General features: G+C 34.6%; 1 protein-coding gene across 5 annotated transcripts in view; it reads right to left on the reverse strand.

Moving 5' to 3' along the window:
* The window catches only part of USP32 (ubiquitin specific peptidase 32), a 234,431-nt gene that overhangs the window by 88,793 nt on the left and 117,958 nt on the right, over positions 1-27,680 (reverse strand). For all 5 annotated transcript variants that reach the window (XM_073235293.1, XM_073235294.1, XM_073235292.1 and 2 more), the window contains exons 6-10: positions 9,185-9,316; positions 7,569-7,676; positions 5,906-6,021; positions 5,491-5,553; positions 3,612-3,695 (exon numbers count right to left, since the gene is read on the reverse strand). In XM_073235293.1, coding sequence (XP_073091394.1) covers positions 3,612-3,695; positions 5,491-5,553; positions 5,906-6,021; positions 7,569-7,676; positions 9,185-9,316 — 503 coding nt within the window. The remainder of the gene's footprint in view (positions 1-3,611; positions 3,696-5,490; positions 5,554-5,905; positions 6,022-7,568; positions 7,677-9,184; positions 9,317-27,680) is intronic.

The following is a 27,680-nucleotide window of genomic DNA, read 5'->3' on the forward strand; positions in this document are numbered from 1 at the left end:
CACACAAATCTGTGGCTTTCCTATACACTAACAATGAACCAACAGAAAGAGAAATCAGGAAAACAATTCCATTCACAATTGCATCAAAAAGAATAAAATACCTAGGAATAAACTTAACCAAAGAAGTGAAAGACCTATACCCTGAAAACTATAAGACACTCTTAAGAGAAATTAAAGAGGACACTAACAAATGGAAACTCATCCCATGCTCTTGGCTAGGAAGAATTAATATAGTCAAAATGGCCATCCTGCCCAAAGCAATATACAGATTTGATGCAATCCCTATCAAATTACCAACAACATTCTTCAACGAACTGGAACAAATAGTTCAAAAATTCATATGGAAACACCCAAGACCCTGAATAGCCAAAGCAATCCTGAGAAAGAAGAATAAAGGGGGGGGGATCTCACTCCCCAACTTCAAGCTCTACTACAAAGCCATAGTAATCAAGACAATTTGGTACTGGCACAAGAACAGAGCCAAAGACCAATGGAACAGAATAGAGACTCCAAACATTAACCCAAACATATATGGTCAATTAATATTCGATAAAGGAGCCATGGACATACAATGGGGAAATGATAGTCTCTTCAACAGATGGTGCTGGCAAAACTGGACAGCTACATGTAAGAGAATGAAACTGGATCACCGTCTAACCCCATACACAAAAGTAAATTCAAAATGGATCAAAGACCTGAATGTAAGTCATGAAACCATAAAACTCTTAGAAAAAAACATAGGCAAAAATCTCTTGTACATAAACATGAGCAACTTCTTCATGAACATATCTCCCCGGGCAAGGAAAACAAAAGCAAAAATGAACAAGTGGGACTATATCAAGCTGAAAAGCTTCTGTACAGCAATAGAACAAAAAGGTACCCTACAGTATGGGAGAATATATTCTTAAATGACAGATCCGATAAAGGCTTGACATCCAAAATATATAAAGAGATCACGCACCTCAACAAACAAAAAGCAAATAATCCAATTAAAAAATGGGCAGAGGAGCTGAACAGACAGTTCTCCAAAGAAGAAATTCAGACGGCCAACAGACACATGAAAAGATGCTCCACATCGCTAGTTATCGGAGAACTGCAAATTAAAACCACAATGAGATATCACCTCACACCAGTAAGGATGGCTACCATCCAAAAGACAAACAATAACAAATGTTGGCGAGGTTGTGGAGAAAGGGGAACCCTCCTACACTGCTGGTGGGAATGTAAATTAGTTCAACCATTGTGGAAAGCAATATGGAGGTTCATCAAAATGCTCAAAATAGACTTACCATTTGACCCAGGAATTCCACTTCTAGGAATTAGCCCTAAGGATGCAGCACTCCAGTTTGAAAAAGAAAGATGCATCCTTATGTTTATCGCAGCACTATTTACAATAGCCAAGAAATGGAAGCAACCTAAGTGTCCATCAGTAGGTGAATGGATAAAGAAGATGTGGTACATATACACAATGGATATTATTCAGCCATAAGAAGAAAACAAATCCTACCATTTGCAACAACATGGATGGAGCTAGAGGTATTATGCTCAGTGAAATAAGCCAAGTGGAGAAAAACAAATACCAAATGATTTCACTCATCTGTGGAGTATAAGAACAAAAGAAAAACGGAAGGAACAAAACAGCAACAGAATCACAGAACCCAAGAATGGACTAACAGTTACCAAAGAGAAAGAGACTGGGGATAATGGGAGGGTAGGAAAGGTTCTCCACTTTAGGTCTCACGTGATTAGACTGGACCCATCTGGATAATCCAGGCTAATCACCCTGTCTCAGAATCATAACCTGATACATCTGTAAAGTCCTTTTTACCATGTAAAATAATATATTCCCAGTTTCCAGGGATTACAGCATGGATTTTTTTTTTTTTTGCGGGGGGTGGGGGGCATTGCCTACCACACTCTTGAACATTTGATATTTTTTGACAAACATACAGGAAAGAAGACCCTGATTTAGCATGCTTTCTCTGCAAAATATCTGTCACAGAGTTTATATAAAAGGATTGAAAATAAAGATACAGGAATGGTTTTCTAATTCTATTGACACTTATATATGTTACACTTAAATATCCAAAATAGCCAAGAGGAGGATCTTGGCAAAGAAAATAAGAGTGTAATTCAAGCTTTTATCATTGAACTTACCAGATAACTACCAACTTTAAGACACAGAAAATAAAACTACTTGGCATAACAGCCTGCTTATTCATATATTAAGTGAACATATAGTTTTAAAAGTGTTTCTGAATATGGAATAAAGTATAGTAAATGTAATGTTAAAATTTAGGTAGTAGGTAGATGTATATTCTATTGAAAATATTTTCCAGATTTCCATAATACAATGTGAGCAACACATACACACAAAAGCAAATCTCAAGCATACACTTGTTTATAGTTATAGAAAAAAACAGTACCATGGCAAATTCTTAAGAATGAGAAAATAGGAGAGGCAATACAAAAAAATCAAAATGCTGTCCTATGTGAGAGCTGCACAATGACTCAGACACAAACCTCAGTGATTAAAATGTTTATACAATTATGAAATAAGGTAGTTGAGGATATTATTTTAAATGAGATAAAAACAGTTGATCAATTTTCATTATTACCAACATGTCATTTCTGTTTATAGTGATTTATATTATTTTTGTACATATTTATAAAGCCATCAACTTAAATTCCTGCTGAAAATTGTAAGTGATAGTGGAGCAACTGACTGATTTAAATGGATGTTACATGATTGTTTTTATCAGATTGTATATATTTTAAATATACAACAATTAGTCTATAGCTGTCAGGATCAATCTCCATTTATTTCAATACAGCCATGGCACAGACAAGTTATTCTTTATTTACAGTGGATGATCCGTTGCAAAATACCAATAATCCATATCAATAAAAATACCAAACCTTTCTGACCTTCAGAGGAGTGCTTTTACAAAGAAAGGAAAATGAAATAAGGAAACTCTATAATACCACTATTAAATCAAGTTAAATATTTATGAAGAACTATGAAAAATGAAAACTAAATTATTTTTTTTAATTGCAGCAAGAGAACTACTTTAACTAGGAAAATAGTTAAAATCCGGCATGCTCTATAACTTAATGTTCATTCTGGCAGCTTTTCTTTACTTCTTCTCCCTCAATCTTTCTTGGACCTTCTAAAGAATAAAAAAATTTAGAAACAGCCTTACAGCTAAGATAATCTCCTAACTGGAGAGACTATATACTTTGAAAAATTAACAGCTACATACTTATGACCTATCCCTCTGTTTAGGAAGTGAAGAAAAATAGTAAATTATGATGATTTTTGCAATTTAAATCATTATGTATGTATCTATATGCTGGTCTGTTGTGAGTTATGCTACTATAAATAAACATAGTAAGTTATATTTGACTTTCCTATCTCCCATGTCATGACTTTGAGAAACTTTATAGCACTCATGCTCTAGCTCACCATCTTTCAGGTTGGTATACAAGATAATGTAGTTCTTCTTGTAATATATAGTTTTGCAGCCTATATGCAATAACTACTACATAATGGTCCATGTAGAACTACTGGTATTACTACTCTCTATACCTGTCATTTACCTTAAACATACCTGGAAAAGGAGATTCAAAAATTCATTGGCAAGAACATTTTTCACACTCCAGATCTGATAGTCTTCTAGAGTAAGATGTCCCATCTGAAAGAGAAACAATATTCAAAAAAATCTCATGATAAGAATGTCCTCATTTTTTTTTAAATTAAGGTATCATTGATATACAATCTTATGAAGGTTTTACATGAGCAACATTGTGGTTTCTACATTCACCCATATTTTCAAGTACCCCACCCCACTGCAATCACTGTCCATCAGCATAGGAAGATGCTATAGAGTCAAGAATGTCCTCAATATATAAATATATTTTTTCATGTCAGGCAAATATATAACCAAATGTTTCTTACTGCATGTGTTCAATGACTCTCTAATGGTCCTAGATAAATAACATTGTTTTTTAATGTAATGATATTAATATATCCTCTTTTCACTTTATATTAACCATATATAAGGAGTACTGTGATTATAGTTACATTAGCTTTCATGATATAACTTCAATTTGAGTACATTAATACCAATCTAAAGGTAAAAATTAATGAGGAATATTAGCAAAATCTAACCACTGAATATGGTTAACAGGTTTGGTTGAAAAGTTCAAGTTTTATTCTAAACTGTTACTATTTCATTATCATGGCTACATGGAAATAGAACAGATAAATTACCTTAGTCTGTCAACATTATTATCTTTTAATGTTCACAGTAGAACCAGAAGTAGAAACTCCTTACTTAAAACTAGACAATAGCTACATATTTATCAAACACTTAGAAGGACTAGAAACAGTTAGAAAGTATATCTCTACATAAGGCATTCTCTAACAAACTCTTCCATGTTTCTGTTCTTAAACATACCAAATAGAAGTGCACACCTTAGTTTATGGAAGAGAGAGGTGAATGAAAGGAAAAGGCTGCCTATATTGCCAAACAAAGCTCATGCCTTATAAAACTCATTTCTATGGAGTATCAGTTAATAAGACTGATGATTCCTTCTGGAATTGTGACTGAAGAAAGAAAAAAAAAGATGTTACTTATTTTTTCTAAACTTCTGTAACACCACCGTGGCCTATGAGCTACCAATCTGCTATTTGGTACATGCCAATGTTTGACAGGAAAAGCTCAAATTAACTCAAATGTGCTTCACATATGTGAATTATTTTCAATTTCACAGGGATACAGAAACATCTCAGTAATGCAAGCTACAGGTGTAAACCTGTAGTAAGTATAGTATCCTTACTAATAAATGCTGTCAAACTAAAAAACTGCAAGGATATTTTTCTTTGTAAAGTACATGTTTATTGCTATGATGAGCTTATTCTGGCTGCTACTAAAGAACTCAGGAGAGGCCCCTGCCAACACTATTAAAGAAAAAGTTTTTAAAGGAATATATGTATTACCTCCAAATTGAGATAAAAGATCATTTTTGTCACCCCAGCTATCCTATGGTCCTTCCCAGTTAATCCACCCATGCCTGAAATCACTATTCAAACACTTACCACTATTTGCTAGTTTTGCCTCTATTCTTATATTTCTTATAAATGGAATCATACAATATGTATTCTTTCATGTGTGGCTTCTTTAGCTTTACCAAAACTTATTAAAATGGGAGAAATAAAGATTATAAGCTAGAGATGACAAGGGCTGTGTCTACTTAATTTTTACAAAAGGCATAGCTTATAAAATACAGTCATAAAACACTTAATGGAGTTGTTTAAAGCTGGAATGGGCTCTCTTTAGAGACAACTAGGAGGTATAGCCACAGGTCCAAATAAGCACTTGGTGGGAATGATTCAGAAAAGATTCAACTATATATTTAAACTATATATTCTAATTCAGAGTACATGGTATTTTTAGAAAAGGATAAACTAATCCTAGCTAGACTCACCTTTGTGGTGTCACGTGCATTCAATATGCTTTCTACAATGTCAGATAGATCCATATGTAACTCCTTTAAAATCAGAAATTCAAAGGAATAATTAGAAAAGACATCATTTTTATTATTCAGCGGCCAAAGTATACTATATTTTGATCAATTATTTTTTAAATTACCAATATATAAATATATTCTTATATTTGCTTTAAAAATGAGACAATTTTCCTGTAGTTTCACTCCTACTTTACACAGTAAGTTCTATTAAATTTTATTAGCAAATTCTCTTTCCAATTTTACACTTATTTTGAGTAGCATAATACAGCAACTAGAAGTAATAACACATCCTTTTCTCTTTTTAGAAAAATTCTCCACTCCATTTTCCTATTAGAAGTTTACAGTCCACAAGATGTACACAACTAGAACTTACTGGAATATCATCAGTGCGGTTGTCCTTCCAGACCTCTAAAAGTGCAATGACCATGTCTCTAAGTTCAACCCTGGAGAGAACTCCATCACGGTCAATATCAAACACCTTAAAGCAAACTAAAGACAAGAAACTCTTAAGGAGGGAAATTACTTTTATATTCTGAAGTATAATACATTTTGCTAGAAGCAGTCCTATTAAAATTACTAAATTTGTCAAGCAAGTATACTCTGGATTAAGTTCTCATCTGGAGCAGGCTATCATGTCACTACTGACCTCTGAACTTACTTTATACACTCACTTCATAAATCTCTTCCTCTAAATCATTGCCCAGGTTGGGGAGCCCTATGTTTCACCTAAATTCCTTGCGAAGTAGAAAAAAAAAGGCGTTTCACCTAAATTCCTTGCGAAGTAGAAAAAAAAAGGCAGCCAAGTTACTATACAATAAATATTACAATACCTCACAGGTTTTGAGGAGATAATTCAAACCCTTGAATTAATTTCTCATATTTAAAACTGAGCACTGTAGAGCTGATTCTTATATTGCTGAAAATATCCCACCTACATGAACGAATAACAAGCTGGCACATAGTCAGCTTCCACTCTTCCTCTCCAAAGTAATTAATGCATGCCCTATTTTTTGCCAAAGAACAATTTCAATTCTCCAATGAAGTTTGTATACAAATGCTAAGAACTAGAAATATCAGTACTTTGCTAATTAACTCCAAACAAATGAATCTTAGTTTGTTAACTTCCATTAGTCCACCAGCAAAATAGAAAAAAAAAAAATTGGGGGCAATTATTAAACTAAATTGAAAAGCAGAGATTTCAGCCTCCTTCTTAGTAGGACTTTCATGGGGGAAAAAAAAATCTATCATAAAGCCAGGTTAGAGTCATGGAGTATCATCAGGTAAGAAAAAAAAAATTGAATTTCTAAAGTTAAATAATTATCTATTTCATATATTCCCATAATAATTATGCTATTAAATCAACTGAGTGCATCATAGTACAATATTACTACAGTTGATCAAAATATAAATAGCACACCCAAAAGAGGCAACATTTGTGCAGTTGTATTTTAGAAAGACACAGAGATAATGACCCTAGTAAATATATTAGAATTAGGTCCCAATTAAATGTAAACTGCTGCATTTTCTCAAATATGGTTAAGATTTAATAATGTAATATACTTATACTTATAAATAATGCTATAATAACATTTTAGCTAGGTTAAAAAGAACATTTTAGTATTTAATAAAACTGTTTTGATAATAAATTTCATTTTTCTAATTAAATATTAATGTACACAAGTGACAGAAACTGAGTTGTACTTCAGATTATGCAAGACATAGAATTCTCCACATAGATTATTGAAAATATTTTCTAAACATTTTCAGATATATTTATGACCTGTAGTTCATTTATCATGAACTGCAAGTTCATCAGGAAAATCAACCCAATTATTAATAACAAAGATCTAAAACTACTTTCTAGTAAAAAAGAACAGACAACTGAATCCTTAGATTCACCTCAGTAAAACTTCAACATAAGGCTGTTATTTGCCAATGTGACAGTAATGTAAATTCAAACTTCAATGCACATGGATGAACGCTAACTTTTTTTCTGCACGGTCTGCAAATTTTGTGGCAATGTTTAACACACTTACATTTTTGTCTTTCAGCCAAGGGACCCCTGCAACAGGCTGATAATCCACAGGATATCTCCTTGAAATCTATGTGATTGTCACGATTTTCATCAAAAGCATTAAACAAACCTGTAAAATAGGAAAAAAACACCATAAACAGAGTCAACAAACTTCCTAATGTTAATAATGACATATTTATGAAAGAGAAATGACTCTTTCCCCCAAACTGGCCAAATTTAACAAAAAGAAAGAAAGAAAGAAAGAAAAATGTTTATCTGTACTTTCCACTGTCTGAGGAAGCATTTGTTTTTTTCCCTAGTATAATTATAACTAAAACTTAAGATTGTAACAGAAAGTACATTACTAACATTTAGTGTTTGGTTATGTTTGTCTATAAGTCTCTATCTTATGTCAATTCTAACAGCTAAAAATGACTATAAGATATAAAAAGTAAAGATTAATTTAAAAAAACTAAGAACTGTGGGAAAAAAGGTCCGAAATTACAATTATCCTTACTTAGAAAGACTGAAAAGGAAAAGGAATGAGAAAAGTTGAAATATATACTCAAAAATATACTGTGGTGTTAATAATAAGCTCCCATAAAGCACTTTTACTACAAAAGAAAGAAACTCTAGTCTTCTTTGTACTACATAATCTTTCATAAATGAATATTTTAAGTTTCAGAAATTAAAGGGAATTTATAATCCCTGTCGTTTTCAAACTTTTGTAAAATTTAGAAATAATTTTTTCAAATGAAATGATTTATCAATCTAATTAAAAACAGGTAAATTACAACTGTGCTGTTGAAAAAGGTGGAAGCCCAAACCCCTATCTACTCTGGCTCTCCTAATAAGTATATCTGAAGTACTCTAGGAATCTGAAGAATACAGTCTTTATTTCAAGAATCTAATTCTGAGCCCTCAGTTTAAAGAATATAAAACTAAAGCTCAGAAGGGGTTAAGTGATTTGCCAGAAGTAAGTTTAAAAAGGTCAGAACCAGACATAGAACCCAAGTAGTCAGATTGCTAATATGGTTTTTGTGGTATCACTTACAATTACTCTTTGTATTCCTAATTAAAAAAAAAAAGTTACAGCAATGAGAAATTCAGGGCTAGCAGGGATCTCAAAGATGGTCTAGTCCAGTGGTTTCTGGTTTTTTAATCTCTTTTTTTCAGGGGAGGAGGTGAGACAGCAGTGGAACCTTCTCATGAAAAAGCAAAAGTAGAGGCACTCGAGCTGAGAAAGAGGTGGGATTAGTGTGGAAACCAGGAGCTCTGTCCACTTAGTGGCCACCACCTTATTCCCTGCAACAGCTGCTGACACACTTCACTGGAGGCGTCTCATTGCCTCACTGAGGCGCCTTAGGTTCAGCTTCAAAACCACTGACTTGGTCAAACTCATGAGAATATTCAGGTGCAGAGAGCTAAACTGATTTATACAAGTTCATAGGTAGAATAGGAAGCTCAAGACTATAATCTTAATTCCCATTTCAGTTTTTTTCCACTATACTATTTGCAAGAAACCTGCATACCTCTTACATTACACTCTTTAAGAGTTAAGATGTAGTGGTTAGAAATAAGAGATGGGCTCAGGTGTGTTTACCTAAGAACATTTGTAGAATATAGAATGACTCTTACCTTCACATAGAGATGGATGAATAGGTGGTGAAACCAATGGGCCAAAAGTCTCTAAATCAAATCGTCCAGTCCGGGACTGAGCTTTCAGCAACCAGTAGCGTTTCTCCAGATCAATGATGTCTGATTCCTCCACTGAGAGTTAAATCAAACAAGTCTATAAAACCTCAGACTTCTGTTCTGGGCATTTAGTTCATTCTAATGTAACTTCCAAAGCACTTTAATTTCCTAATTCAGTTGCTAGAAAATAATCATCACATAAGACAAAACTTTGAAGACAAATACATTTTATCTAAAATGGAATGAAAACTAAACTTACATTAACATAAAAGAGGCTTTAAAAATCATAATTTTTGTTTTGGAGTTTCCCATTAAGTAGGCTGCTTAAATCTAACATATAAAACTGTAAATAACTGAGACATGTCTTTTTGGCTTCCCACACCACTTTTATCTGTACTCATTTTTCTTAATTTTTAATCTCTGTCTTAGATTTAAAGATTCTATATACGTATTCTCTCCTAGCTACACTGTAAACATCCTAATAGCAGGATCCATGTCTGATTCCATCCTGTCAATATGGCAACTACTTACATAGTCAATATTTTTTAAATAAATGAAAGATGATAAAAAATATTATAAGTAACAAAGTCAATAAATAACAGAGGAGGCAGAGTAGGATTTCCAGTGCGATAGATAATAGGAGCACCATGAAAACATGACCATCTTTCTTTCCTCATTCATCGAAGGTTATATTAAAAAATCACTGATAAGCTCCAAACATGGTCATGGTTAGATTTTACATGTGCTTTTTTTTTTCCTCCAAGGAGCTTTTTTTTTTCCTCCAAGGAACTAAAGTAATATTTAGAAAGCAAACACAGTAAACCCTTCCACTGTCCTGGCTTGCTGCCCACAGTCACTTTCCAGACATTGTCAATGTATGAGGAACCCAAGCAGGAGGAACATTGGAAGCATTCATAGACTCAGAGGGTCACACTTAACTAGTAGGGGAAACACTAACTCTAGAGTAAAGGCTACTTCAGACTTGCCCAACAAAGGTTTTAAAAAAAATCTTTGAAAATATCAAACAAAACAAAACAAACTTCTTCTAAAGGAAGACAACAGAATCCAATTAGCCATATAATGTTCACAGTATCTAGCATACAAAAAGAAAAGAAAAGAAACAAACAAGAAAAATTGACCCAAAACTAGGATAAAAATAAGTCAACAGAAAAAGCCATAGAAATAACAGATTTCTATGATGGAATTAGCAGAAAAGGCTTTTAAAACATCTACTATAAATATCTCAAGGATTTAAGGAAAACCATGACTATATTGAGGAAAGAAATAGAAACTAAAAGTACAAAAAGGAACTACTAGAGATGAAGAATATTTGAAATTTAAAAACATTCACTGGAGAATTTAACAGCAGATTAAAAACTACAGAGATCAGTAAATTTGAAAACTGAGCAATATCATAAGGAGAAGAAAGGGCAAAAAAATGATTAGAATGCCAGTGACCTACAAGACAATATCAAATGGTACAACACATGTGCTATTGGGGTCTCAGAAAGGGTGGGCACAAAATATTTGAAACAGTAATAGCTATAAAATGTTCACACTTAACAAAAACTAATTTACTTATCTGTTTTATTTATCAGTTGTTTCCTCCAATTAGAACATACGCCCTTTGAGGGCAGGTTTTATGGTCTATTTTGTCATTGCTATAGTCTAACACTTAAATACCTGGTATGTTGTAGGCACTCAATATTTTTTTAATAGGCAAATAAGAATTATTTGTTGAGCTCCTAACACATACACACACACATCTTCAGGATAATGTTAACTATGATAAAAGATACAGATTGATATCAGTAGTGAACTTAGTCCTCCAATAACTGACAAGTGACCTGGGAAGACAAAAACAATGCTTTCTAAATTTCCGCTGCCTTCAAAGAATTCACTCTTATTTTATTCCTTAGTAGTTTAAGTAAAAATTTGGGGGAAAACTTTTTTCCTTGCCAGAAGATAATTAAGGTTGTCAAATCTGTATGTGTATCTGCCTTGTATATGTACAACTACTAGAGTCATAAGAAGTGGCAAATAAATGAAAACATACATTCTACTACCTTCAAAAACTTTAATTGAAGTTATATTCATTTTGCTTGATCTTCAAGGGGCCCCTAGGACTTAAAGCTGATGTTTCTCTATCTTTCCTTCTTATTCCTTACTCTACCTTGATGCTCATTATGACTAAAACCTAAAAGAGTGGTTTTTACTCAAAGGACCTAAGAGTGAAACTCTTTTGAAAGCAAATATAAAAATGAAAAAAAGAATCCTGTGGTGGGAATATACATTTTGTACACATTACCAACCATCAGTAGATAGAGAAATTGAGATTTTCAGAGAGACACTGTTCTAATTTATTCTGAATTAGAAGGAAAAGTTCATAGGAATGATTACATCTGCCACAGCTGACAACCAAAAAGGACAACAATATGTACTTGGGGTCAAGTACACTGATTCTACCTAGTCTCCATTTTACAAGGAATGCTGTCCTAGAGAGTTCTTGTTTGATTAGTCCTCTTAATGATCCACAAAACTTATGAACAGGGCTTCCAAAAGGGACAACAAGATTACTTTACACTTTTGGCATTTAGAGGGGACTAATTAATTATTAATGAACTGAAAGTAATTATAAAAAACTGAGTGACAAGATTATAACATATCTTAAGAAGTTAAAAAATGGAAACACTAACAATACTAATTATAATTTAAATTTGCATTACTAGTTTTTATTAGGCTAGCAATATATTTTGTAGTATGAAAAATATTTAAAAGTTAGGTAATCAAAAACAGAAAAAAGAAAAAAATATAATTGTATGTTTCCATATAACTGTAATCATGATAGTACATGTATTTAATTGAATGCTACCTGGGTTATTTGAGAAGATTATTCCAATGCTTTTAATCTATCATCTATACCATTGTAGGATTTCTCAAATAACACAAAATTTTAGGTTCATAATTTTAAATAATCCATAGGCCAAATTCATTTTATAAATTCTATAGCAAAATCATCAGGAAAGACTATAATACAAGAAAGAAAATTTTCATGCAGTAATGACAATTTTTTTCACATATTTTATCTTTTCTAAGCAAGTAGCAAATGTGGTACATTTGTTACTACACTGTAACCTCATGCTGAATCAACCTTTGCAAAGGACCAAATTACTTCAGAACTGCAACTAATTTAAAAAATACATTAACTTCTACATAAGCATGTAGCTTTCATTTTTTAAAATGGAAGTATCTACTTCAAATACTCAGATAACTGAATTTATTTAAAAGGAGTATTTAAAAATTTTAGCAATAGGAAGAGTAATCCCAGGAGTCTGATACATAAATTGAGATAGCATTACTGTCTCCTTTACCTAAATAAGTTGTCTGTTCGCTCCATTTATGACATAAAAGGAAGAAAGACAGAAAGAAAAGAAGGAAAGAAGGAAGAAAGAGAAACCCTTTTTGTTCCTCCAGAGAAATAGCCTTCTCAAATTCTAAACTTTCTCCAAGTAGATCTGCATATAAAAAATTTGACCCTGAACCAACCAAGATAGGTAGTAGCCTTGACAGAAATTATTTTCTTATTTCTATACTTCTAGGTAATGAGTACATAATGGGTGCTCAATAAGTACTGATGATTGTTTATATAATAAACTAAATTAGAACACAGAAAAATCATACCAACTGCCTTCCAAATTTATTCTACACAATTTCTTTGCTGAAGCAGAAATGTGGAAAGACAAGTAGAACTTATTTAAAATGCAAAAATGATCAGATTGGTAGTAAAAGTCACCAATTAAAGACATGTTTTAGACCTTCCTTTTAAGCTTATGTGATCTCTTCATATTTTGGTTTAGACTACAATTCATTAATCAAGGTTTTGCCAAAGGCAAGCTAAAGTAAATCATATATATTATTTTATTACTACCCAAACATTTCACATGAATTGGCACCTTGAACTGCTGGGCAGAGGGAAGACAACTAACTTCACTTTCATTTAAAGATGCTAGAATTAATAATTGCAGTAATTACAAGAATTGCAATTTATTAATCAATACCAAAACTTTAACAGCTAAATAGGAATGAATTTATCACCCACCTATAGGTATAATTTTTTCTGATTCAGAACAGCAGCATACCATATTCCAACATTCTAAATAGTTCTTGGCCTGCACCTTGGGCCAATGCTAATCAACTCCCACCTTACCGGAGCTCTAAGCTGCAGGAATAGCTCTTTGATGCCAGAACTGGATTCTCATTTTAAAAAGCCAGGCAAAATATCCAAGTATTTTCAGACAGTAACACAGTTCTTCAACATTTTTGAGGAAACAACCTGTTCGCAAAAGCAATGACCTCCTAAGATCTACTTAAAATGGCTGTAAGCCTTACATCATTAACTACCAGTTAAGAGGATAATGAAGGAGGTACATGCAGATTTAAGAGGGGTTTGTGGTTCTAAGAAGAATCACCAAAGTACCTTCTTTTTCTTATTGAAAGAAGGTTTTAACACTGCCAGCTTAAATGTGGCAAGGGGCTATAATATTATATGTTTTCTTGGTTGAGGTAATAAATGCTAAGAAGAGAAAATTAATTTGAGTTAGATATGAAAAGAAAGATAATGAAAATGAGCTCTATAGCCCTAAAAATAGCCCAAAATACTACATTAATTATCACAGAATCCAGATTTTACTACTAAGAAGAAATCACTGGGTTAGTAGATTTATTTACTCTTACGATACTTTTTAGGGAAATTCTAAACCTCTTTCTTAGTTATTTGAAAACATGTGCACAAGGAAAGAATAGGTACACGTATTTTCTTCCAAATCCTACAGCTAAATTCTCTGAAAATATGAACAACATTAGGAAAAATAATTCTAAATTAGTTCTCAAAACAGTTCTTAAAATCATCGTTCTTCTATTAACTACTTCACTATTAGTAAGTAGGCAATCATTCAGTGATCTTCCCTGGATCAAATGAAATTAATTATTAAGGAGAAATAAAAAATAATCATTTGTAAATATCCCAAGGGGAAAAAAGAGCAAGAATGTCTGAAGCAAGTCTGAAAAAGATGGCTCACCAAAACCACAACTACCACATTACCAATTCCTTTTACCTGCAATTACAAGCTACTCACAAAAGACTGAGGAATACAATGACTGTGTGTCAATAAACCATCTTTAAACCTAAAAGTCTCTAAAGTCTTGAAGCCTTGGTTTCCTAATTCTTATAATGGGGACAAAATGAACCTCAGAAATAAGCACAGGGATTAAAAGAGAAAATGTACAGAGAATAGTGCCTCCCTAGTAAGTGCTCAATCTGCATGTAGTAAAATTGGAACACAGGGTAAAGTATTCTTGAAAAACAAACACAGGAACTATAGTCAAGGATCATTAAGTATTCTGCAAACATTAAGAAAACACACAATACTATATGAGTCACATTGTGTTAAAAACTGCAGATATGATTGTGACCAAAAACAAAATTGAGAATACTTAATAGAAGTAAAAGCAGATCATTTTAATCTAGGGCAGAAAGTGCAATGAAGGAACAGACACAGGGTTGTCAGGGAGCACATAAGCAGCTAGGCCCTAGATGTTGTGACATTTAAAAAAGTACATGCAGAATACCTAAGGGTTGATGAGGAGGAAAAAACGGGTAAGAAGATATTATGGCATAAGAAGTATATCAGAAGCAGAGACAAAAGAAAGAACCCATGTAAAAGTCTGGAGGAAAGACAGGTAACAGGGCAGAAATACAAAAATGAAAACAAAACAACTGTTCTGTTCTATTCTAATTAAAAAACAAGGAAAGGATAACCTACAGGAAGACTAATGCCAAGGACACAAGATGAAAGAACAAAAAAGCAAGAAAGAACTTTACTTAGCAGTGAGAGACAAAAACAGAGGTATTAAAGATGACAGTTCAACCTAGAACCAGCAGGGAGTTCTGTCACAATGTAGACATTTCAAAGGTTAGCCTCTAAAGGATGAGCCTACAAACTCTAGAACAGAGCTGCCAGACAATATCTTTCTAGGATGATACATGTACAATAGTAAGGGATGGGATACGCAGATCCAAATTTGTGAAAAACAGATGAAAACAACTTACATTTTAAGTTTATACTCTGTGTCTCCAGCTCTGACACTATGTGCTGCCAATTAATCATGAACAAAATGGATGGAAAAGGTATTACAGGAAAAAGCAAAATGATGAGGGTCTGGTCTTAGAAAGAAGAATATTCTCAGATATCAAAGAAAGAATGTACCTGTATCAACCTATATCAAACATTTAATTATACAGAACATGTTCATGCTCTCTATACATGTTTGCTGACTCTAAACACCATCAAAGTATTCAGCAGCACTATTAAATATTCTATATATCCATCCATCTAGTACAAATCACTTTAAAAGATAACTTGTCAGATCACCTACAAAGGAAAATTCATCAGGCTATCATTAGACTTCTCAGCAGAAACCTTACAGGCCAGAAGGGAGTGGCATGATGTATTCAATGCAATGAAACAGAAGGGCCTAGAACCAACAATGCTCTACCCAGCAAGATTACCATTTAAATTTGAAGGAGGGATTAAACAATTACCAGATAAGCAAAAGTTGAGGGAATTTACTTCCCAGAAACCACCTCTATAATGTATTTTAAAAGGAATGCTCTAGATGGAGGTGTGTCTAAGACTCAATAGCTGTCACCAGAGAAAATAAAACTGCAACAAAGGAAGTAGACCAACTAAATACTAATCAAATACAAAATTAAATCAGCTACCCATGAAGTCAGTTAAGGGATACACAAAGAGTATAGAATATGACACATGACATATAAAGAGTGGAGGAGGAAGAAAAAAAAGGGAGAGAAAAAAGATTCTTCAGACTATGTTTATAATAGCGTAATAGGTGATGTAAGGTAGACTGCCAGATAGTAAAGAAGATGCCATTGAACCTTCAGTAACCACGAACCCAAATCCTGTAATGGCAGTAAGAACATATCTATCAACAATCACCCTAAATGTAAATGGACTAAATGCACCAATCAAAAGACACACAGTTACAGAATGGATAAAAAAGCAAGACCCAACTATATGCTACTTACATGAGACTCATTTCAAACCCAAAGACATGCACAGACAAAAAGTGAAGGGAAGGAAAAAGATATTTCATGCAAACAATACAGAGAAAAAAGCAGGTGTTCCAGGACTTGTATAAGACAAAATAGACTTCAAAACAAAGAAAGTAACAAGAGAAAAGAAAGGACATTACATAATGATAAAGGGGTCAGTCCAACAAGACGATATAACCACTATAAATATCTATGCACCCAACACAGGAGCACCTACATATGTGAAACAAAAACTAATAGAATTGAAGGGGGAAATAGAAAGCAATGCATTCATTTTAGGAGACTTCAACACACCACTCATCCCAAAGGACATATCAAGCAGACAGAAAATAAGTAAGGAGAAAAAAGACACTGAACAACACACTAGAACAGATGGATGTAACAGACATCTACAGAACACTCCACCAAAAGCAGCAGGATACACATTCTTCTCAAGTGCACGTGGAACATTTTCCAGAATAGATCACATGCTATGCCAAAAAAAGAGCCTCAGGAAATTAAAAAATACTGCAATTGTATCAACCAACTTTTCAGATCACAAAGGTATGAAACTAGAAATAAATTGTACAAAGAAAACAAAATGGCTCACAAACACATGGAGGCTTAACAACATGCTCCTAAATAATCAATGGATCAATGACCAAATAAAAACAGAGATCAAGCAATATATGGAGACAAATTAAAATAACAGCTCAACACCCCAAATTCTCTGGATGCAGCAAAGGCAGTTATAAGAGGAAAATATATAGCAATCTGAGCCTATTTAAAGAAAGAAAAATCCCCAAAAAAGTTCTGAATTCACAATTATTGAAACTGGAAAAAGAAGAACTAATGAGGCCCAAAGTTAGTACAAGGGACAATATGAAGATCAGAGAAAAACAAATAAAATTGAGAAGAATAGAACAACAGAAAAAATTAGTGAAACCAAGAGCTGGTTCTTTGAGAAAACACACAAAATAGATAAAATCCAAGCCAGACTTATTAAGAAAAAAAGAGGATCTATACACATAAAGAGAATCAGAAATGAGAAAGGAAAAATCACTACAGAGAAAACTGAAACACAAAGAATTATGAGAGAATACTATGAAAAATTACATGCTAACAAACTGCATAACCTAGAATAAATGGACAACTTTCTAGAAAATACAACATTCCAAAACTGACCAAGAAAGAAGCAGAAAATCTGAACAGATCAATTACCAGCAAGAAAATTGAATTGACAGTCAAAAAACTAATCAAGAACAAAACCCGTGGACTAGATGGCTCACTGCTGCATTTTATCAGACATTTATAGAAGACATAATACCCATTCTCCTTAAAGATTTCCAAAAAGTAGAAGAGGAGGGAATACTTCCAAACTCATTCTATGAAGTGAGTAACACTCTAATACCAAAATCAGGCAAAGACACCACAAAAAAAGAAAATTACTGACAAATATCCCTGATGAACATAGATGAAAAAATACTCAACAAAATATTAGCAAAAAGAATAAAAAAATACATCAAGAGGATCAAACATCATGATCAAGTGGGATTCATCCCAGGGATGCAAGGATGGTACAACATTCAAAAATCCATCAACATCACTCACTATATCAATAAAAAGGACAAAAGTCACATAATCATCTTCATAGATGCTGAAAAAGCATTTGACAAAATTCACCATTCATTCATGATAAAAACTCTTAACAAAATGGGTATAGAGGGTAAGTACCTCAACATAATAAAGGCCAAATATGACAAACCCACAGCCACCATCAGACATAACAGTGAAAAGCTGAAAACGTTTCCTCTAAGATCGGGAACAAGACAAGGATGCCCACTTTCCCCACTTTTATTCAACACAGTTCTGGAGGTCCTAGCCAAGGAAATCAGACAACTCAAAGACATAAAAGGCATCTAGATTGGTAAGGAAGAAGTTAAACTGTCACTGTTTGCAGATGACATTATATTGTACATAAAAAACCCTAAAAAATCCAATCCAAAATTACTACAACTAATATCTGAATACAGCAAAGTTACAGGATACAAAATGAATATGCAGAAATCTGTTGCATTCCTATACACTAACAATGAATTAGCAGAAAGAAAAATGAGGAAAACAATTCTATTCACAATCACATTAAAAAGAATAAAATACCTAGGAATAAACCTAACCAAGGAAGTGAAAGACCTATACCCTGAAAACTACAAGGCACTTGAGAAAATTGAACAGATTGATAATAAATGGAAATTCATCCCATGCTCTTGGGTAGGAAGAATTAATATTGTCAAAATGGCCATCCTGCCTAAAGCAATCCATGGGTTCAATGCAATCCCTTTCAAAAGACTGACAGCATTCTTCAATGAACTGTAACAAATAGTTCTAAAATTCATATGGAACCACAAAAGATAGCTAATAGCCAAAGCAATCCTGAGAAAGAAGAATAAAGCAGGGGGGATTATGCTCATCAATTTCAAGCTCCACTACAAAGCCATACTAATGATGACAATTTGGTCCTTGCACAAGAACAGACTACAGATGGGTGGAACAGAATAGAGTTCAGATGTTAACTCAAGTATATATGCTCAATTAATACATGATAAAGGAGTCATGGATATACTAATGGGGAAACGACAGTCTCTTCAACAACTGGTGTTGGCGAAAGTGGACAACAACATGTAAGAGAATGATACTGGATTACTGTCTAATTCCACACACAAAAGTAAACTTGAAATGGATTAAAGACCTGAATGTAAGTCGTGAAATTATAAAACTCTTAGAAGAAAATATAGGCAAAAATCTCTTAAATATAAACATGAGTGACTTTTTCCTGAATGCATCTACTCGGGCAAGGGAAATAAGATAAAAAATGAATAAATGGGATGACATCATGCCAAAAAGCCTCTGTATAACAAAGGACACTATCAGCAGAATAAAAAGGCATCCTACAGTATGGGAGAATATATTTATAAATGATATATCTGATAAGGGTTAACATCCAAAATATATAAATAACTCACATGCCTCAACACCCAAAAGCAAACAACCCTATTAAAAAATGGGAGGAGTATATGAACAGACAATTCTCCAAAGAAATTTGAATGGCCAACAGGCACATGGAAAGATGCTCCACATCGCTAATCATCAGAGAAAGGAAATTAAAACCACAATGAGGAATCACCTCACATCAGTTACGATGGTCAACACAGAAAAGACTAGGAACAGCAAATGCTGGAGAGGATGCAGAGAAAGGAGAACCCTCCTACAGTGCTGATGGGAATGTAAACTAGTTCAACATTGTGAAAAGCAGTATGGAGGTTTCTCAAAAAACTAAAAATAGAAATACCATTTGACCCAGGAATTCCACTCCAAGCAATTTACCCTAAGAATGCAGGATCCCAGTTTCAGAAAGACATATGAACCCATATGTTTATCACAGCACAATTTACAACAGCCAAGAAATGAAAGTGTCTATCAGTAGATGAATTGATAAAGAAGATGTGGTACATATATACAATGGAATATTATTCAGCCATAAGAAGAAAACAAACCATTTGCAACAACATGGATGGTGCTAGAGGGTATTATGCTCAGCGAAATAAGCCAGGCAGAGAAAGACAAGTACCAAATGATTTCACTCATTTGTGGAGCATGAGAACACAGCAAAAACTGATGGAACAAAACAACAGCAGACTCACAGAACCTAAAAAGGACTAACAGTTACCAAAAGGAAAGGGACTAGGGAGGGTGGTTGGGAAGGGAAGGAGAAGGGGAATAAGGGGCATTACAATTAGCACACATAACGTCGGGGGCATACGGGAAAGGCAGTATAGCACAGAGAAGACAAGTAGTGACTCTATAGCATCTTACTACAATGATGGACAGTGACTGTAATGGGGTATGTAGTGGGGTCTTGATAATGGGGGAAGTCTAGTAAACACAATGTTGCTCATGTGATTGTATATTAATGATAGTAAAACAAAAAAAAATAGTATCTAAAAAAAAATTAGAACTTAATTAAAAAAAAACCACAATGAGATATCATCTCACACCAGTTAGGAGGCCAACATAGAAAAGACAAACAACAACAAATGCTGGTGAGGATGTGGAGTAAGGGGAACCCTCCTACACTGGTGGTGGGAATGCAAACTAGTTCAACCATTGTGGAAAGCAGTATGGAGGGTCCTCAAAAAACTAAAAATACAAATACCGTTTGACCCAGGAATTCCACTCAAAGGAATTTAGCCTAAGAAAATAGGATCACAGATTCAAAAAGACATATGCACGGCTATGTTTACTGCAGCACTATTTACAACAGCCAAGTTATGGAAGCAACCTAAGTGTCCATCGGGTAGATGAATGGATAAAGAAGAAGTGGTACATACACACAATGGAATATTATTCAGCCATAAGAAGAAAACAAATCCTACCATTTGCAACAACATGGATGGAACTAGAGGGTATTATGCTCAGTGAAATAAGTCAGGCAGAGAAAGATAAGTATCAAATTATTTCACCCACCTGTGGAGCTTAACAACAAAGCAAAAACTGAAGGAACAAAACAGAATCAGATGCACAGAACCCAATAATGGACTAACAGTTACTAAAGGGAAAGGTACCGGGGAGGGTGGATGGGAAGGGAGGGATAAGGGGATTAGGGGGCATCATGATTAGCACACATAGTATAGGGGGGCCCAGGGAAGGAAGTATACCACAGAATAGACAAGTAGTGACTCTATAGTATCTTACTATGCTGATGGACAGTGACTGTAATGGGGTATGTGGTGGGGACTTGATAATAGGGGGAATGTAGTAACCACAATGTTGCTCATGTGAAACCAGAGCATAAGACTGTATATCAATGATACCTTAATAAAAGTAAAAAATTTCAAAAACTTTTTTCAGAAAAAAAAGAGTAACTTGTCATTAAGAATACTAACTAGTCTTAACTAAAAAAGAAAATTTAAAGAAATCTAATCATATGTATCTATTTCTTTTAAAATTGAAGTAGTTGACATACAGTATTAGTTTCAGGTGTACATTTACTTCATGAAATTATTACTACCTCAAGTCTACTTAGTGTCATCATACAAAGCTATGACAGTATTACTGACTATATACCATATGCTGTATTTTTTTAAATTAAGATATCATTGATATACAATCTTATGAAGGTTTCACATGAGCAACATTGTGGTTTTAACATTCACCCAAATTACCAAATCGACCCCCCCACCCCACTGAAGTCACTGTCTATCAGTGTAGTAAGATGCTGTAGAGTCATTACTTGTCTTCTCCATACTATACTGCCCTTCTGTGACCTACCTGTATTGTGATCACTAATTACAATACCCCTCAATCCCCTTCTCCCTCCCTCCCCACCACCCATCCCACTCCTTCCATTTGGTAACTACTAACCCCTTCTTGGAGTCTCTGTGTCTTCTGCTGTTTTGTTCCTTCATTTTGCTTCATTGTTACACTCCACAAATGAGTGAAATCATTTGGTACTTGTCTTTCTCTGCCTGGCTTATTTCACTGAACATGATATCCTCTAGCCCCAACCATGTTGTTACAAATGGAAGGATTTGTTTTCTTTTTATGGCTGACTAATATTCCACTGTGTATATGTAAAACATCTTCTTTATCCATTCATCTACTGATGGAACTAAGGTTGCTTTCATATCTTGGCTATTATAAATAGTGCTGTGATAAACATAGGGGTGCATATGTCTTTTTGAATCAGGGATATTGTTTTCTTTGGGTAAATTCCTAGGAGAGGAATGTATTTCTATTTTTAGCTTTATGAGGACCATCCATATTGCTTTCCACAATAATTGAACTACTCTACATTCCCACAAACAGTGTAGGAGTGTTCCCTTTTCTCCACATCCTTACCAGCATTTGCTGTTTCTTGTCTTTTGAATGTTGGCCATCCTAGCTGGTGTGATGGGAAATCTCATTGTGGTTTTAATTTGCATGTCCCTGATGATTAGCCATGTGGAAACATCTTTTCATGTGCTTCTTGGCCATTCAAATTTCTTCTTTGGAGAAGTGTCCTCTGCCCATTTTTTTTTCAGGTTATTTGTTTTTTGGGTGTTGAGGCATATGAATTCTTTATCTATTTTCAATGTTAACCCCTTATCAGATAAGTCATTTATGAATGTATTATTCCATATTGTAGGATACCTTTTTGTTGTGCTGATGGTGTCATTTGATGTATAGAAGCTTTTTAGTTTGACGTAGTCCCATTTTTTCATTTTTGCCTTTGTTTTCCTTGCCCAAGATGTGTTCAGGAAAAATTTGTTCATGTTTATATTCAAGAGATTTTTGCCTATGTTTTTTTCCAAGAGTTTTATGGTTTCATGACTTACATTCAGGTCTTTAATCTATCTCAAGTTTACTTTTGTGTATGGAGTTAGGCAATATTCCAGTTTCATTCTTTTACATGTGGCTGTCCAGTTTTGCCAACACTGTTTGTTGAAGAGGGTATATTTTCCCCACTGTATATCCATGGCTCCTTTGTCATATATTAATTAATTGGTCATATATATGTAGGTTATATCTGGCCTTGCTACTCTGTTCCATTGATCTTTGGGTCTGTTCTTGTGCCTGTACCAAATTGTTTTGATTACTATGGCTTTGTAGTAGAGCTTGAAGTCAGGGAGCATAATACTGCAGCTTTGCTCTTCCTTCTCAGGATTGCTTTGGCTATTTGGGGTCTTTTGTGTTTCCATGTGAATTTTAGAACTATTTTTTCTATTTAGGTAGAAGAATGCTATTGGTACTTTGAGAGAGACTGCATTGAATCCATAGATTGTTTTAGACAACATGGCCATTTTGATAGTATTAATTCTTCCTATCCATGAGCACAGGATTTATTTACATTTGTTCATGTCTTCTTCTTTAATTTTTCTCATGCATGTCTTGTAGCTTTCAGAGTATAAGTCTTCCACGTTCTTGGTTAGGTTTATTCCTAGGTATTTCATTCTTCTTGATGTAATTGTAAATGGAGGTGTCTTCCTGACTTCTCTTTCTGCTAATTCATTGCTAGTACATAGGAATGACACAGATTTCTGTGTATTAACTTTTTATCCTGCAACTTTGCAGAATTCCTTTATTATTTCTACTATGTTTGATGTGAATTTTTTAGGGGTTTTTATGTGTAATAGCATGTCATCTGTAAATAGTGACAATTTAACTTCTTCCTTAGCAATCTGGATGTTTTTTATTTCTTTGTTTTGTCTGATTGTTATGGCTTGGACATCCAGTACTTTGTTGAATAAAAGTGGTGAGCGTGGGTATATTTCTCTTACTCCTGATCTTAGAGGAAAAGCTTTCAGTTCTTCACTGTTGAGTATGATGTTTTCTGTGGGTTTGTCATATATAGCCTTTATTATGTTGAGGTACTTGCCCTCTATACACATTATGTTTAGAGTTTTTATCATGAATGGATATTGAATTTTGTCGAATGATTTTTCAGCATCTATGGAGATGATCATGTGGTTTTTGTCCGTTTTGTTGATGTCGTGGATGATGGACTTTCTAATGTTGTACTATCCTTGCATCTCTGGAATAAATTCCACTTGGTCATGATGGATAATTTCTTTGAGGTATTTTTGAATATGGTTTGCTAATATTATGTTGAGGACTTTTGTATCTATGTTCATCAGGGATACTGGTTTGTAATTTTCTTTTTTTGTGTTGTCTTTGCCTGGTTTTGGTATTAGAGTGATGCTGGCCTCATAGAATGAGTTTGGAAGTATTCTCTCCTCTTCTACTTTTTGGAAAACTTTAAGGAGGTTGGAAATTAGGTCTTTAAATGTTTGATAAAACTCAGCTGGACCAGATGTGAAGCCATCTGGTCCAGGTATATTGTTCTTAGGTAGGTTTGTGATTACCAATTTGATTTAATTTCTGGTAATTGGTCTGTTCAGATTTTCTGTTTCTGTTTGGGTCATCTTGGAAGGTTGTATTTTTCTAGGAAGTCATCCATTTCTTCTAGGTTATCCAGTTTTTTTGCATATAATTTTTCATAGTATTCTCTAATAATGCTTTGTATTTCTGTGGTGTCTGTAGTGATTTTTCCTTTTTCAGTTCGGATTCTGTTTATTTGTGAACACTCACTTTTCTTGATTACTCTGTTCTGCTTATTTTCTGAAAGAACCAGCTCCTAGTTTCATTGATCCTTTCTACTGTTTTATTCTTTTCAAATTTATTTATTTCTGCTCTGATCTTTTTTATATCTGTCTTTCTACTGACTTTGGTCCTCATTTGTTCTTTTTCTAGTTTTATTAATTGTGAGTCTACAGTTCATTTGGGATCGTTCTTTCTTGATGTAAGCCTGTGATGCTATATATACTTTCCTGTTAGAATTGCATTCACTGCATCCCACTTGTTTTTGGCTGTTGAGTTGTCATTTTCATCTGTCTCCATATATTGCTTGATCTGTTTTAATTTGGTCATTGATCCATTGATTACTCAGGAGTATGTTGTTAAGTCTCCATGTATTTGTGGGCCTTTTTGCTTTCTTTGCATAGTTTATTTCTAATTTCATACCTTTGTGATCTGAAAGGTTGGTTGGCACGATTCCACTCTTTTTTAATTTATTGAGGCTCTTTTTGTGGCCCATTATGAAAAGTATTCTGGAAAATGTCCCACTTACACTTGAGAAGAATATGTATCCTGCTCCTTTTTGGTGTAGACTTCTGTAGATATCTGTTAGGTCCATCTGTTCTAATGTGTTGTTCAGTGCCTCTGTGTCCACACTTATTTTCTGTCTGGTTGATCTATCCTTTGGAGTGAGTGGTGTGTTGAAGTCTCCTAAAATGAGTGCATTGCACTCTATTTCCCCACTTTAATTCTGTTAGTATTCGTTTCATATATGTAGGGGCTCCTACATTGGGTGCACAGATATTTTTAATGGTTATATCTTCTTGTTGTACTGACCCCTTTATCATTTTGTAATATCCTTCTTTTTCTGTTACTTTCTTTGTTTTCAAATCTATTTTGTGTGATATAAGCACAGCTACTCCTGCTTTTTTTCCCTATTATTTGCATGAAATATCTTTTTCCATCTCTTCACTTTTAGTCTTTGTATGTCTTTGGGTTTGAAGTGAGTGTCTTGTAGGCAGCATATAGATGTTTTTTTTTTAATCCATTCTGTAACTGTGTCTTTTCATTGGTGTATTCAGTCCATTTACATTTAGGGTTTTTAACTATATATACATATTGCCATTGTAGGCTTTAGATTTGTGGTTACAAAATGTTTCAAGGACAGCTTCTTAGTATCTAATAGTCTATCCTAACTTTCTTATTAAGCTACTTCAAACACAATCTAAAGGGTTTTTGTCCCCCTTCTTCTTCCTTGTCTACTATTTATATATTAGGTGTCACACTCTGCACTCTTTATATATCCTTTGACTAACTTTGTGAGTAGTTGATTTATTTTTGTATTTGCTTAGTAATTAATTGTTTTACTTCCTTTACTGTGGTATTTTTCTCTGGTCACAGGTACTTAGCTTAGGAGCACTTCCATCTAAAGCATTCCCTTTAAAATACACTGTAGAGACAGTTTGTGGGTGGGAAATTTCCTCAACTTTTGCTTATCTGTAAACTGTGTAATCCCTGCTTCAAAGTTAAATGATAATCTTGCTGGGTAGAGTACTCTTGGTTGGAGGCCCTTCTGTTTCATTGCATTAAATATATCATGCCACTCCCTTCTGTCCCTGTAAGGTTTCTGCTGAGGAGACTGCTGATTGATAGTCTGATGGAGTTTCCTTTGTAAGTGAACTTTTTCCCCTCTCTGGCTGCTTTCAGTACTATCTCCTTGTCCTTGATCTTTGCCATTTTAATCATTATATGTCTTGGTGTTGTCTTCCTAGGGTAACCTTCTGTTGGGAGATCTCTGCAGTTCCGTGACCTGAGAGACTATTTACTTCCCCAGACTGGGGAGGTTTCCAGCAATTATTTCCTCACAGAGACTTTCTGTCTCTTTGTCTCTTCTAGTACTGCTATAATCCCTTTGTCTTTCTCTTCTTCCTCTGGTACCACTATAATGCAATATTGTTTTGTTTGTGGCTTGGTCGCACAGTTCTCTTATTATTCTTTCATTCCTAGAGATCCTTTTTCCTCCCTGTGACTCAGCTTCATTTTCCTGTTCTCTCATTTCTACTTTATTTACCATCTCCTCTATCTCATCTAATCTACTTTAAAATCACTCCACTGTATGTTTCATTTCTGGTACTATATTTTTCAAAGATTCTCTCTTTTTCTCACAGTCCTCCCTGAGATCTTGAATATTTTTCTGTAGCTCCATGAGTATGTTTATGATTTTTATTTTGAAATCTTTATCAAGAAGCCTGATGATTTCAGTTTCACTTAGTCCTCTTTCTGGCATCTTTTCCTGTATTTTTGTTTGACAAAATTATTTTGCCATTTCATTTTTTAAGTGATTTCTATGGAATAATAACTTTGTGTAGGCATTACCCAGAAGCTCTACTCTCTGGAGTTACCAAGGACCTGTATCAATGGTGGGGGTCACAGGAAAGGGGAACTGGTACCTTCACAGGAGGAAAGAACTCTTTCCTGCCTTCCAAGCTGTAGCACCTACCTCCACTGCCAGGTCCAGTGGGCCAAGTGCACAAGGAGGAGCCTCTGGGCTATGACCCTGTAGCTGCCATAGGTGGGGCCACCCTCTGGCTGCCCTTGCATGATGGCAGGGGCAGCAGGTGTGCACGACCAGTATCTGACAGGAATAAGGAGCAGCAGGTTGCATACTGCAGTGGGGGGCCTCAGGGCAGCCTTGCCATCCAGGGGTATGGAGCACCTGAATCTCCTGAGAGTTTCCAACCTGCTGGGCTCCATGTGCCAGGAAGGTTTTGTCCACCTGCCCTTTCTCCTGAGCAGTGAGCTCTGTGTAATCTTTCCCTCTTCAGCACCCCTCTCACTGTTGGAAAGGCTTTCAAAGTGCTTGCCTTTCTTTTGTCCCAGAGGGGCCTGTTGTGTGTACCTGCTCACCACAAGTGGCTGGAAACTCAGTCTCTCTTAAGTATTCTGCTTGCCTTTGCTGTCCAACCCTGCTAATCTCCAGAGCACCATTTAATGTGGCTTCATGCTCCTAGACCAGATCTCCAGGGCTGGGTGTTTAGCAGTTCTGGGCTACTACTCTCTCCCTGCTCTGTTTCTCTTCCTCCTGTCTGTGGACTGGGGCAGGGGGTGGGCTTGGGTCCCACCAGATCACGGCTTTGTGTCTTTACCCTTTTCCATGAGATCTTCTTTTGTCCCCAAATGTAGACAGTCTGTTCTGCAGTCTTCTGGTTGCTCTTT

This window comes from Manis javanica, chromosome 4, assembly GCF_040802235.1.
Source record: "Manis javanica isolate MJ-LG chromosome 4, MJ_LKY, whole genome shotgun sequence".
NCBI lineage: Eukaryota > Metazoa > Chordata > Mammalia > Pholidota > Manidae > Manis > Manis javanica.